The sequence below is a fragment of the Mus caroli genome, unplaced genomic scaffold (genome assembly GCF_978045245.1).
Source record: "Mus caroli unplaced genomic scaffold, Mus_caroli_1 scaffold_9, whole genome shotgun sequence".
NCBI classification, from domain to species: Eukaryota; Metazoa; Chordata; class Mammalia; order Rodentia; family Muridae; genus Mus; species Mus caroli.
Genome location: NW_028227264.1, coordinates 59,935,209 through 59,949,575, shown reverse-complemented (window position 1 = coordinate 59,949,575; position 14,367 = coordinate 59,935,209). Strand labels below are relative to the sequence as shown.

Here is a 14,367-nt window from a genome sequence, read left to right as displayed (position 1 = left end):
GAGATACTTCTCAGTCCCATCTGCGCACGCGTGCACACGCACGCAATGCTCATGCGCATGCTCGCTCATCAGGCCCAAGCCGAGAAGAGCAGATCTTTGCATTCAAAGACCAAATCCCCTCTAGAACAGACTCTGCCGTGCCTTCAAGAGTTGGTCTCCTTATAAAAAACAATCCATCTCGTGCATATAATTATTCCTGGCAGTTTCTTAACTCAAACCCTGTGGGTGATGTATTGAGGTATGACTAGGAGACTCCTTATCTATGCATTAGAACTGATGGGCTCCACAGTCAAGCGAATGTCTTCCTGGGCACAGTAGGCCGCTGGGGGGTAAATGGTATGAGAATTTCTATCTATATTCATGTTCCGATCTCATTCTTCTCAAACTAAAGAATCTTCAAAGTGGCCAGGCGATCATAGAGTGATCGCTCCCCCCACCCCACCCCCGCCCCCTGCCAAAAAAATGTGATAAAAATGGATTGCTAGAAAAATTCAAAACGAAGGCATGCAAAAGAAAATGCTGTAATAACTGTCTATTTGCTGTAGATGTTTTTAGACTCCCAAGGTGTCTGTGCTGCTCTGGTAACGGATGGACAGCTAGGGGGTGGAGGATGAAGTGTGGGTTCAGACCACCCTCTGATTTAGAATATGCAGAATATATGATTGTCCTCTGATTGTTCAAAATGCATCCATTGGGAGGTTCATGGCCAAGTGTAGGTTCCTATGGGACACAGGTTTGAGAGTGTGCGAGCGAGCCACTGGATCACATTCTTTTTTTTTTTAAGATTTATTTACTTATTCTATATATATGAGTACACTGTAGCTGTACCAATGGTTGTGAGCAATCATGTGCTTGCTGGGAATTTGAATTCAGGACCTCTGCTCACTCCATTCGGCCCCACTCTCCTCAGTCTAAAGATTTATTTATTATATATCTGAGTACACTGTAGCTGCCTTCAGACACACCAGAAGGTGTCAGACCTCAAGACAGATGGTTGAGAGCCACCATGTCGTTGCTGGGATTTGAACTCAGGACCTTTGGAAGAGCAGTCAGTGCTCTTAACCTCTGAACCATTTCTCCAGCCTAATCTCATTCTTGAGTTAGTTAACCTTTGAACCCAGGTTTGACCAGCTGTGCTTCCCATACGTGAAGCTCTCTGTTCTCCACTGTCATCTGAAACTCCAGAGCCCTGGGCATCGTGCCAGTTTTGACTTCTCTGACCCTTTGATTCCGCTGTGTTTTGCTTTCTATGCAAGACCACAGACAACCTCATGCCTGTTGAGAAACGCTTTGCAAGCGTAGGATGAGCGAGCCGGTAGCTCTGCGATAATCACTTTTTGTTAGCTGAGCAGAAGCCAGACTTAAGCCTTGTTTGGCCAGTGCTGAGACCCGAGATAGCCTGCGCAGGCCTGACCAGCTTTTTACATTCCTCTCTCAGCTACTGAAAGGAGTGACTATCGCCAGTGGGGGTGTCCTGCCGAGAATCCACCCCGAACTGCTGGCCAAGAAGCGAGGGACCAAAGGCAAGTCAGAGACGATCCTCTCCCCACCCCCAGAGAAAAGAGGAAGGAAGGCTGCATCAGGCAAGAAGGGGGGTAAGAAATCCAAGGCCACCAAGCCACGGACGTCCAAGAAGGTGAGCGGTGGAGCCTTTTGGGAGCCAGGTATTCCCATAGTAGGCACCCTGCTTCTTTCTGGAAACGTAACCCCCAAGGGATGTGATTAGGAGGTGGGATCTTTGAGCAGTGGCGATATCATGGGGACACATCCTTCACATGCAAGGTTAGTGTCCGCCTCGGTTTCCCTATCCCCAATGTCGTAATAAAATACTTGAGGGAGAAGGAGTGTAGTTCAAGGATATAATCCATCATGGAGCAGGAAGTCAAGGTGGCAGGAGTTTGGAGCTAGGCATGGTGGCACAAGTCTTCAAGTCTTTAATTCAATCCCAGCACTCGGGAAGCAGAGGCAGGTGGATCTCTGAGTTCAAGGCCAGCCTGGTCTACAGAGTGGGTTCCAAGACCCAGGGCTACACAGAGAAACCTTGTCTTGAAAACAAAAATTTTAACTAGAGGTATAGCTTAATGGTGGAGCATGGCCCAGCATTCAGGGGACTGGGGAGAGAGGTGCTAGGCCTTCTCCCAAGCGTTTTGAAAACAACGACGACAACAACAATAATAATAATCCCATTGAAAGCTTGGCTCCTCAGATCCAGTAAGCAACCTTTCCCGTGCTCAGTAGCCCTGAGCAGCAGAGACACCAAACACCTCCATCACTGGCGGTTCGGTTAAACACCAGAGCGCTTAGATTGTCGCTCTGCAGATCTCCACAACAACAAAATATCATACAAGAGTCTGTGCCACTGCCACCGGGCCCCAGGACAATCCTGGTGAGGAGGGAGGCCCAGCGTGAATGTAGCTTCTTGACCTAGCCGCTTGGCTTAGAATTCAGTGGTTCTCAAGCATCCTAGTGCTGTGACCCTTTAATACAGACTCTCAAGTTGTAGTGACCCCTTAACCATAAAATTATTTTCGTTGCTACTTCACCGCTGCACTTTTGCTACTGTTATGAATCACAATGTAAATATCTGATGTGCAGGATAGCTGACATGCAACTTTTATGTGAAGGGGTCATTTGACCCCAAAGAGGTCGAGACCCACAGGTTGAGAACCATTGGCTTGGGTGCTTGTAAATCTTAGACACAAAAGACTAGAGGGGCCTGTGGGCTCCCATAATCATTGTTATGATACCAGGTGTGGTTTGGTTTGGTTTGGTTTGGTTTGGTTTGGTTTGGTTTGGTTTGGTTTGGTTTCATTGTTTGAGACAGTAACTCTTGTAGCCCAGGTTGGCCTCGCTTGTCTATGTAGCCAAGGATGACCTTGGACTTCTGACCCTGCAGTGTCCACCTCCTGAGTCCCTGGATTAGTTGTATGCTGTTAGGCCTCATTTATTGGTCAAACCCAGGGCTTCCTACGTGTGATGCTCTACCCACTGAGCTGTATCGCCGTCCATATTGTGTTAGCCGTTTCTTTCCTGTTTACTGTTTCCCTGACCTGAGGTATGGCTCAGAAGCAACTGTTGTCACACGATTGGCTGACACCCTGAGTTCAACCCATAGACACCCTCCGATAGGGGGAGGGGTAGGCAAAGCACAATGCTGGGTGTGTATGAATGTCAAACACACACACCCGGGGAAGTAGCCAGTGAGGCGGATCTCTGCATGCTGCCTGGCCTCAGCCTGCATCAAATGAGATAGATGTATCCCCATCTAGACAGCTGGGGACCACAAGGTCTCCAGGGAGCAGAGAGTGGCAGGTTCCTTATTCATTTCTGATATTAAAAAGAAAAAGAAAAAAAAAGCCGTGTGGTGGTGGCACACGCCTTTAATCCCAGCACTTGGGAGGCAGAGACAGGCGGATTTCTGAGTTCGAGGCCTGCCTGGTCTACAAAGTGAGTTCCAGGACAGCCAGGACTATACGGGAGAAACCCTGTATCGAAAAAAAAACAAAAAACAAAACAAAACAAAAAAAAACCCTGAGACACGAAGAGGTGGCATGTATGTCCCCTCCAGGGCTATGAACTTTCTCCCAAACTTATCTAGAGAATCAGGAAGTTCCCGCTCCCTGGAACTGAAGGTTTCCAAACTGAAACCGTTTTCTTCCTGCACCATCAAAAAGATGGGAGAAGAAAGAAAGGTAGAGAGGGAGAGGAGGAGGGAGAGGAGGAGGGAGAGGAGAGGGAGAGGAGGAGAGTGGAAGGGAGCAGAGAGGGACCGGGAATGCAACTCAGTAGCAGAGTACACGTGACAGCCACCTTCACTGCAGAACCGATCGTCCAGCGTCTGTTGCCTGACCACTTCCCTTTATACTCACGCTGGTAGTGGCCATGGAAAGACTCTCCCCCAATCCCAGGCAGGCGAACCTCTCTGGACTGGTTCTTATCTTTTCCTCTGGTTTCACCCACAGTCTAAAGCAAAGGACAGCGATAAAGAAGGAACATCAAATTCCACCTCGGAGGATGGGCCGGGAGATGGCTTCACCATCTTGTCTTCGAAGAGCCTCGTTCTGGGGCAGAAGGTAATAACACAGACTGGGCTGCAGTAAGCGCCTCTGTATATGCCACCGCTCACAAGCCGAGATGCCTCCTCCGTCCAGGTGTCGTATATATTTCTAGAGCAGGCTAGTGGGTGCTGGTCAACGTTAGGTCAGCCTAAAGTCTGCCTAGAGGATCGGGACAATAGATCGGCATCCTGGTTCTGCTGGGAAATCCCCAAGCCCCACTATGTCTTCACCCACCAAGAAAAATCTATTGCTAACTGCCGGCCAGGCTTGAAGAGGCCTAGCTTCCATGATGAAATGTCATTTAACAGAGGCAGAGAATAGCAATATATGTTTCTTGAATATGACGGGTGCTAGGAATGAATTATTTGTCAATTATTCAGTCTGCCTTCCTTCCTTAGCTGCAGGGAGGGGAGAAAGATAAAAACCTAACATGGTATATTCCAGCAATTTCTCAGCATCCTGCCAGACATGCAAATAATTCATTTCTATGAGCGTCAAATTCACCGAGCAGACAGATTATCTACGGAGCCAACCCGGGGCTGAAGTAAGACACACAGGGAAGTAGCCAGTGAGGCGGATCTCTGCATGCTGCCTGGTCTCAGCCTGCATCAAGTGAGATAGATGTATCCCCATCCAGACAGCTGGGGACCACAAGGTCTCCAGGGAGCAGAGAGTGGCAGGTTCCTTATTCGTTTCTGATATTAAAAAAATAATAATAACTGAGACACAAAGAGGTGGCATGTATGTCTCCTCCAGGGCCATAACTTGCTCCCAAACTTACCTAGAGAATCAGAAGGTTCCTGCTCCCTGGAGAAGACACTGGGAAATGTTTCTTCCTTCTACTCTGCCAAAACCACATAAGACAGCTCCAAGAATATAGTACTCCAGCTGAGGGTGTAGCTCAAGGATAGAAAGTTTCCCTGGCACGCACAAAGCTTTGAATGGATCCCTAGCACAGAAGAGGGGTTGGGGATGGCAGTTGTCACAGGTAAGGGCAGGGTGGGAGCCCAGAGCCCACTCCTCCCCAGCAAGACCACAGACATCCTCCCAAGAGTTCTGTACTCCTGAAGGAGTTAAGAGAGAGCAAGCCTGGGCTACTTTCCACACAGCTACTGAGATGTGCCAGAGGTGACCCAGGTCACCAGGGTTAGGAACAAAAGACACATAAATGACAAGAGAGAAAGGGGACGGGAGAATCCATGTCTGTTCCGGGCAATGATGGCAGGCTGCTGGTCTCCAAAGCATGGTGGCTCGGGGCTGTGATACCAGCATTGGGAGGTAGAGGCAGAGGAGCTGACGACAAGCACTGGCTTCCCCAGTGAATTCAAGACCAGCCTAAGCTACCTGAGGCCCTTTCTCCAAACAAAAGAAATCACTGGTATTTTGAGCCCCTGTGCTGACCCTCAACCTGGATGGTTGAGAAAAGCGATGCTGACCGTTACACTGAAATGCTTTTCAATGAGGAAGTTCATCTTCTTCCTATCGTCACCATCTTTTCTTCCTAATGCAGCTATCCCTGACCCAGAGTGACATCAGCCATATTGGCTCCATGAGGGTGGAGGGCATCGTCCACCCAACCACAGCCGAGATCGACCTCAAGGAAGAGATAGGTAAGGCCTGGGGGGTTGGAGAAGTGGCAGGGTCCAGTCCAGTGTCCACACAGCTCTCTCGGACTCAGTCGTCCCTCTGCCTGAGGTCCCAGGTGCAAGTGACTGGCCCTCAAACAGCTCAGCTGTCATTTGGCCCCTGGCCCCCTTGGTAGCTCATCCTGCCAACTGCTCAGCTGCCGCCGCCGCCGCTGCTGCTGCTACCGCCACGCAGCTGCCACTATTGCTGCTACTCTGCCTTCGCTGCTGCGTTTTTATGTCCTCCCCTCTGCCTGTGTTACAAAAAGGAGAACTGAAAACACCACTCAGGGGAAGCCATTGATGGGCACCAGGCACGCACAGGGTGCACAGACAGACATTCAGGCAAAACACTCATACACATAAAGAATACGGGAATTGTTAGAATGCCTTTCAGAAGAACTTTGTATTATTAGCACTGAGAGTGACTTCAACAGACTTGAACAGTGTTTCAGCAACACACAACACCTTCCCCATGCTCCCAAGAGAGATGGGGGTCCAGTCATGTGTCACACATAGCACAGTGACCCACCCATGACAAGAGACCAGGTGTGGAACGTTGGCCGGGCTGTGTTGTGTTGGCATTTGGAAAGGTTTAGATTAAGGTTTTTCAGATTGGGGTGTTCCTCCCTGCTGGGACGTGGATCTGTGGAAGATGACATGCCTAGCAAGAGGGAAGTCTAAAGTTCCGTACTCAGTAACACAAGAGAGGGAGAGAGAGATGTGGAAGCAGGGATGGGGTGGGGGACGGAGGTCCTTTAACAAAGCTTGTTATCCTGCACAGACCTCTGTGCTGTGCCACCAGCGCCGCCAGTGGCAAACCAGTGTAACAAATGAGACATGTCACCCCGATACCTCCTGACCTAGCATGCCCAACAATGAGATTCTATTGACAGGACATTCACCACGGCTCCAATGTTCTCCTTTGCAGGGAAAGCCTTGGAAAAGGCTGGGGGTAAAGAGTTCTTGGAAACAGTGAAGGAGCTTCGCAAGTCCCAAGGCCCTTTGGAAGTCGCTGAAGGTGAGTGTGGGACTGGGCTGCATCTCAACTCCATCCTTGCAACCTCCAGCCTCCCACATCCATACATGGTCACTGTATACAAGAGGATGAGCCAGCCCTAGAATCCAGGCACATCTGATGTCATAGGCTTGCCAGTGGTAGGGAGGTGAAGGCAGGAGAATCCCTGGAGCTCATTGGCCAGGTAGTCTAATCTACTTGATGAATTCTGGGCCGGCAACAGTCCGTTCAGAGGAGGTGGAAAGTGCTCCTGAAGGTGACACTAAGACTTCTCTCTGGCCTCTAAATACACACACATACACACACACACAGACACACAGACACACACACACATGAACATACACACACACACACGCTTGAACACGCTCACACACAGAGAAACGCACATGCACATGCATGCACGGGGTTGGGGCAGGGGGCCTGCTTTAGAACCGCTCTGAATTTGAACAGCCAGTGTAGGTTGTTTCCTATGCTCTGGGGACTCTTGGATCCCTTGTGGTCATGAGCAGAAGAGGTGAACACTAAATGGTCTCGGGGGTTATTTGGGTTAGTTTTGCATGTGTGCACCAAGACATACAGAACATATAATTTACCCCATATGCCTCTTAAAGCATGTAATTCATTGGTATCAAATACTTCTACAGTGTGGACAACCTGATGTACTATTTGCTTTCAGAAATTTCTTACCACCTCTGACCAAAAAGTCCAGGTTGTGGAAACCACTAATCTATTTCCTGTCCCTATGGAGTCACTTGGACTGGACATTTCATATAAGTGCAGACATACAGTGACAGGCCCTCTGTGTCTGGCATTTTGTAGCTGACATAGTATTTTTTTTAATTTCATGTACATTGTAGAATGTATCATCCCCTCTCCTCTCTTTTGTAACTGAATAATATCTGTGCCAGCATCCCATCACCATGACAAATGCCTGAGAAAATCAATTTAATAGGGGGAAGATTCATCTTGGATTCCATTTCACAAGGTTCAGTCCAAGGCTGGGTGTTCTGTGGCTTGGCCTGAGGCAGAGGACCTTGGTGGCATGAACCAGCAAGATGGCTCGGTGGATTAAGGCTGCCAAGTTAGACCACTGCTCATCCCCATGGGGAATTAGGTGGCTACACACTCACCTAGCATTCATGAGGCCCAGGTTCAATTCCCATCACTAGGGAAGAAAGCCAGAGTAAAACTCACATAGCCAGGACTGGAGAGATGGCTCCAGGGGACCAGGATTTAATTCCCAGCAACCTCCAGTCAGCTCAGTCTGTAACTCCAGTTCAAAGGGACCTGTTGCCCTCTCTGGCCTTTGTGGGCACTGCACACATGTGGTGCACAGGCATACAGGCAGGCAAAACACTTTAAAAACTAACCTTCTCACAGCTTTCTATCTAGGGTTCTAGTTGGTGCAAAATCTGTGTTTCTAGGACAGAAAGAGTAGAGGGTCCTCACCTAGGCCTAGGTCTACACTGCCCACCGATATTAAATATGGAATGCCCCCCCACACACACAGGCCCATGTTTGACCACTTGGCTTCTGGCTCTCAGCACTCTTTGGGAAGGTTGTAGAACCTTTGGGATGAGGCCTAGGTGGGGGAAGTGAGGCTGGAGACATGAGCTAATGGAATATTTACATTCTTCTTTCTAATACTGTTTAACCAACCACCTCACAGTTGTTGGCTGAGATTGCTAGGAAGCTAAGCGGTTTCCATGGCAGACTGTCTCCTTTCAAACTGTGAGTCACAATCAACCCTCCATCCGGGAAGTTGCCCTTGTCAGGGTTCCATCCCAGTGCCAGCTTCCCTCTGTCACCTCGACTCTGGCAGAGCACAGAGTCAGCGGATGGAAAGGTTACTTGGTCTTAGGGTCAGAAGAGGCTTCCAAGAGGTTCCTGGAAATGTGTGAGAAAAGCAACCAGAACCCAGGACAAGGAGCTCTGATGTGTTTCTAGGCACAATTTGGAAATTGTGAGCAAATGATGAAGCTGTAACTAAAGAGTTCTTTTTGTCATCATTATTATTATTCCTTTTTTTTTGTATGAATGGTATATCTGCATGTATGCCTACATGCCAGACAAGGGCACCAGATCCCATTACAGATGGTTGTGAGCCACCATGTGGTTGCTAGGGAATTGAACTCAGGACCTCTGGAAGAACAGTCAGTGCTCTTAATCTCAGAGCCATCTCTCCAGCCCCAGCTGAGCTTTTCTTGAGGCTAACAAATGTCTGTTCACCCAAGCCAGATAGGGCACCAGCAACAGACCAAAGACAGAAGTTCATCAAGTGACTTTATTGAGTCCAGTGCTCTTAACCACTGAACCGTCTCTCCAGCCCCTGCTAAAGGGTTCTTAAGTGCAAGTTCAGGTTGGGCCAAACAAATGAAAATAAATCTGGAATGCCACAGAGATTTGGTCAGGTGTTTTGAAGTCAAGAAGAATCCTTAAAGCTGTCAGAGAGGACGGGTGGCCATCTATAACCTGGCAGCTCGAGCCAGCGAGAAAGCTCAGCCGGTGAATGTTCTCGCCATGGGCTTAAAAACCTGAGTTCAGCCCCGGGGACCCTCTTAGTGGAAGAAGTGACTCCCCTGTGTCTGTGACTCCCCTGTGTCTGTGAAGTGACTCCCCTCTGATATGTTATGTACTGTGTGGCCTGCATGCACGTGCACACACACACACACACACACACACACACGTGCACACAGAAAGAGAGAGAGAGAGAGAGAAATATAATTTTCCCTCAGAAAGAGAAAAATTAAGTTTTCAAAATAAAAAGGGTAACTGACCTTACAAGAAGGGCATCAAGTTCTGTTCTCGGCCTTGGCATAGCTGGATGGCGTCTCAGTTACTTTTCTATTGTGGTGAGAAAACACCACAATCGAGCAGCTTGGCAGTAGGCAGGCAGGCAGGCAGGCAGGCATAGTGCTTGAGCAGCAGCTGAATGGCATGGGCTTTTGAAACCTCAAAGCCTGCCCCCAGTGGCACACCATCCTCCAACAAGGTCATGCGTCCTAACCCTTCCCGAACAGTTTCACCAACTGGAAGGCCAAGCATTTGAACGTACAGCCTGTAGCGGGCTTTTCTCATGCAAACCACCACAGGCGGGATGAGGACAAATGTCACACTAGTGAACGAGAGTTGCCAGCCACCACTGACTAAATCCTTACACGGAGAGGCTCATGGGGCCTGACCTCGGGAGGCAGAGGACATGCATTTTTTTTCCTTAAAGAGCTTCCGTCTCAGGTGGACTCCAGAAAGTCAAATAACCCCATTAAAAAATGGGGCTCAGAACTGAACAAAGAATTCTCACCTGAGGAAAACCGAATGGCAGAGAAACACCTGAAAAAATGTTCAACATCCTTAATCATCAGGGAAATGCAAATCAAAACAACCCTGAGATTCCACCTCACACCAGTCAGAATGGCTAAGATCAAAAATTCAGGTGACAGCAGATGCTGGCGAGGATGTGGAGAAAGAGGAACACTCCTCCATTGTTGGTGGGATTGCAAGCTTGTACAACCACTCTGGAAATCAGTCTGGCGGTTCCTCAGAAAATTGGACATAGTACTACCGGAGGATCCAGCAATACCTCTCCTGGGCATATATCCAGAAGATGTCCCAACCGGTAAAAAGGACACATGCTCCACTATGTTCATAGCAGCCCTATTTATAATAGCCAGAAGCTGGAAAGAACCCAGATGTCCCTCAACAGAGGAATGGATACAGAAATTATGGTACATTTACACAATGGAGTACTACTCAGCTATTAAAAAGAATGAATTTATGAAATTCCTAGCCAAATGGATGGACCTGGAGGGCATCATCTTGAGTGAAGTAACACAATCACAAAAGAACTCACACAATATGTATTCACTGATAAGTGGATATTAGCCCAAAACTTAGGATACCCAAGATATAAGATACAATTTGATAAACGCATGAAACTCAAGAAGAATGAAGACCAAAGTGTGGACACTGTGCACCTTCTTAGAATTGGGAACAAAACACCCAGGGAAGGAGTTACAGAGACAAAGTTCGTAGCTGTGATGAAAGGATGGACCATTTAGAGACTGCCGTATCCAGGGATCCATCCCATAATCAGCTTCTAAATGCTGACACCATTGCATACACTAGCAAGATTTTGCTGAAAGGACCCAAATATAGCTGTCTCTTGTGAGACGATGCCGGGGCCTAGCAAACACAGGAGTGGATGTTCACAGTCAGCTATTGGATGTATCACAGGGCTCCCAATGGAGAAGCTAGAGAAAGTACCCAAGGAGCTAAAGGGATCTGCAACCCTATTGTTGGAACAACATGATGTACTAACCAGAACCCCGGAGCTCTTGTCTCTAGCTGCATATGTATCGAAAGATGGCCTAGTCGGCCATCAATGGAAAGAGAGGCCCATTGGACTTGCAAACTTTATATGCCCCAATATAGGGGAATGCCAGGGCCAAAAGAATGGGAATGGGTGGGTAGGGAAGTGGGGGGCGCTATGGGGGACTTTTGGGATAGCATTGGAAATGTAATTGAGGAAAATATGTAATAAAAATATTAAAAATCAAAAAAAAAAAGAGCTTCCGTCTCTTGCAGGCTGATGGCAACTATGAGATATATGCCTTTTGTTTTTTTATTTCCTACGTATGGATATTTTGACAACGTGTATGTAAGTGTATCACCTGCATATCTGTAGGTTTCCCTCCTGGGGATCACTGGCCTCCAGCCCATGAGGGCAGAGGAGGCAAAGTGGTAAGCAGGGGTTCGGATGGAAGGACTTCCGGAGACCCTTCAGTAAGACGGTTCTGCTTACTCCTCTGGGGGTAGGGTGTATAAGGGTTATGGGCAGAAAGGATTGACTGGTCATAACATGGTTCCGAATTACCATACATACGGGTGGTAAGAGCTGATTGGTTATAACACAGTACCTCATTACCATACTCTGGAAATGTATGCGCTGAATCATGCAGCGTTTGCAGGAAGCTCAGTGCAGGTCATTCTCCAGATGAGATCAGGCGCCTGTGCTTAGAGACTCTCTCCAGATAAGGTCAGTGGAGAAGGGAAAGCCCTTGGAGAAAGGAAGCCCTCTATTTTGCACAGAGCTCTGGGAGCTCTTCAGACAAGGTGGACTACTACCTCAATAGCAAGGTCTTCCAACACATGTCTGGTGCCCTCAAAGCCAGAGTGGGGCATCGGATCCCCTGGAATTGGAGTCACAGACAGTGGTGAGTCTTCAGGTGGCTGCTGAGAATTGAACCTGAGTCCTCTGGGAAAGCAGCCATGGCTTGAAACGTCTGAGTCAACACTCCACCCCACCCCACCAGACGTATGCCTTCCCAAAGACACTGAAACATGTGGAAAATAGGAACCTCTTAGAACTGGTAAAAATGGCCAAGGACACCACCGTCCTTGGCAGACGCGCCTGGGAGCCTGGATGCCACCATGTGTGTTCTTCAAGCCAGACGTGTCCCTGGCTGAGCCTCTGTCATGTGCGCTGTACAGTGGATGTCGGTGTGACCTTGAATGAAGAGATGTATGGCCAAGTGAGGATCCCAGGGTCACGCAAAGCATCTCTGAACCAGGCCGCTTAGTTCCATGGTAAAGGCTCAGAAAAGATGGCCAAAGGAGCTGGGGAGTGAAGGGCACAACCAAGCATGGGGACAGAAAAGCCACCTCTGATGAGTGACGGCCACAGGGACTTCCCTCAGACTCCTCCATTGCCATGTTCTTACAAGATCTGCCACTGTCGCTCTGGCTTGTGGGCACTTCACATGTGTTGGAAGACCCTGCCAGTTTAGGTGAATAAAAAGTTCGGGGGGGGGACACAGAGGAGAGGGCCTGGTGAGATAGCTCATCAGTTAAGACCACCAGCTGCTCTTCCAGAGGACCTGGGTCCCAGCATCCACATGGTGGCTCACAGACATATGTAACTACAGTTCCAGGGGACCTGCCCTCTTCTGGTCTCCTTGGGCATTGCATACATACAGTAACCAGATAGACACACAGGCAAAACACTCATACCCATAAAAATATTTTTTTTTAATTAAACTTTGCCAGATGGTGATGGCACATGCCTTTAATCCCAGCACTTGGGATGTGGAGGCAGGTGGCAGGTGGATCTCCATGTCTGAGGCCAGTCTGGTCTACAAAGCAAGTTCCAGGATAGCTGGTGCTATACAGAAAAAAACCCTATCTAAAAACAAAAAACAAAAAACAAAAACAAAGACAGAATGAGAATGAGAGAGAGAGCAAGGGCAATCCAAGCAGCCAGACACTGTGGCACATTCCTTTAATCCTACCATTGCGGCAAGCAAGTCACCAGTTAAACCTAAGCAGTGTGGCAACCCTGGCAGTCTATCTTCATTGTCTCTAATTGCAGTCACAATGTGCCCTGGGCCATGTCAGGGACCAGTTAAGAACCCAAGGATTCTGTTGTTTGGAGATGGCATTACTTAATCTTCCACAGTTGCCTGATGTGATTTTGATGTGTTCCTGTCCCTAGGATCCACTCTGACCTGAGGCCTGTTGACAGGTCACCAAAAATCACAAGCTGTCCCTTGCTCTGCTTCCTGCCAAACCTGCCTCACAGTAGCAGGGATGTGTCACCTCCTAGTCCTCCAGGGTCACCCGGGAGGCCTGGCCTAATCACCCTGCTTAAGGTGGGACTCAGGAAATAACCTACTCTGGAAATAACTGCATCTCTCTCCTGTGTCCCAGCTGCTGTCAGCCAATCCAGTGGACTCGCAGCCAAATTTGTCATCCACTGTCACATCCCCCAGTGGGGCTCCGACAAATGTGAAGAACAGCTGGAAGAGACCATCAAAAACTGCCTGTCTGCAGCAGAGGACAAGAAGCTTAAATCCGTCGCCTTCCCACCGTTCCCCAGTGGCAGGTAGGACCCAGTTTCTGAGTTGAGGTCTCCAGCCTTTCTGTTGGGAACCAGCTACTCGCCAACATGTCCACATTCCATTGGCCCATTCTAGGAGATGCAGCCAAGGTCCTCCAGCATGGCCAGAATGTTAGGTAGGCAATAGAGTGAGAAAGCTAATTTCCCACTTTCCAAACACAGACAGGCCCCCAGTCTGGGACAGCAGGACTTCATGTCTGGGGCCAGCTTTCCTGCCAGGTTGATACCAATGTCCAGACAGAAAGGTAGACACTGTGGGTGAGGCCGAGTGGCACTTGGGTTTTGTGTATACTTGTGAGTGATGTCACATGTGCACGTGTGTCTGTGTATGTGTGTGTCATTCCTGAGGCTTTCTTAACTGAACTGGGAGCAGTAGAGGCTCTTACTGAAGCTCGGTGGGAAGAGGCTGGACTCAGAGACACGGGAAAGCAAGCTGAGGACAAAGTAGTGAATACTATGGGATGTACTCTCCATGATCAGGACTTGGGTGGCATGTCCCACACAGAGACCCTCAAGAGAGTTCAGAAAGCAGGTATATCCTGGACTCAGAACTACCCCAGGTCTCTTGATAGCTGACCCTAAGTGGCTATGATGGCTGTGACCCTAGAGACCGGTGAACAGCACCGTTAATGACGCCCTCTCTGGTTGTCTGGGTTCTCAGCAAACTTCTACCAACCCACCCTGCCAAGAGTAGCTGCTGAAGCCACCATAGCATGTTCAGGTGAGTGAAGACTCTTAGTGGTTCTCAACCTTCCCAATGCTGCCACCCCT

General features: G+C 48.8%; 1 protein-coding gene across 4 annotated transcripts in view; it reads left to right on the top strand.

Annotated features, from left to right (window-relative positions):
* Nucleotides 1-14,367, top strand: part of Macroh2a2 (macroH2A.2 histone) — a 45,936-nt gene that overhangs the window by 30,431 nt on the left and 1,138 nt on the right. For 3 of the 4 annotated variants that reach the window (XM_021173452.3, XM_029482542.2, XM_085842833.1), the window contains exons 4-8: nt 1,439-1,636; nt 3,963-4,073; nt 5,569-5,668; nt 6,615-6,704; nt 13,407-13,581. In XM_021173452.3, coding sequence (XP_021029111.1) covers nt 1,439-1,636; nt 3,963-4,073; nt 5,569-5,668; nt 6,615-6,704; nt 13,407-13,581 — 674 coding nt within the window. Of the gene's footprint in view, nt 1-1,438; nt 1,637-3,962; nt 4,074-5,568; nt 5,669-6,614; nt 6,705-13,406; nt 13,582-14,257; nt 14,318-14,367 lie in introns of all 4 variants that reach the window. The other variant, XM_085842834.1, reaches the window with a different exon arrangement.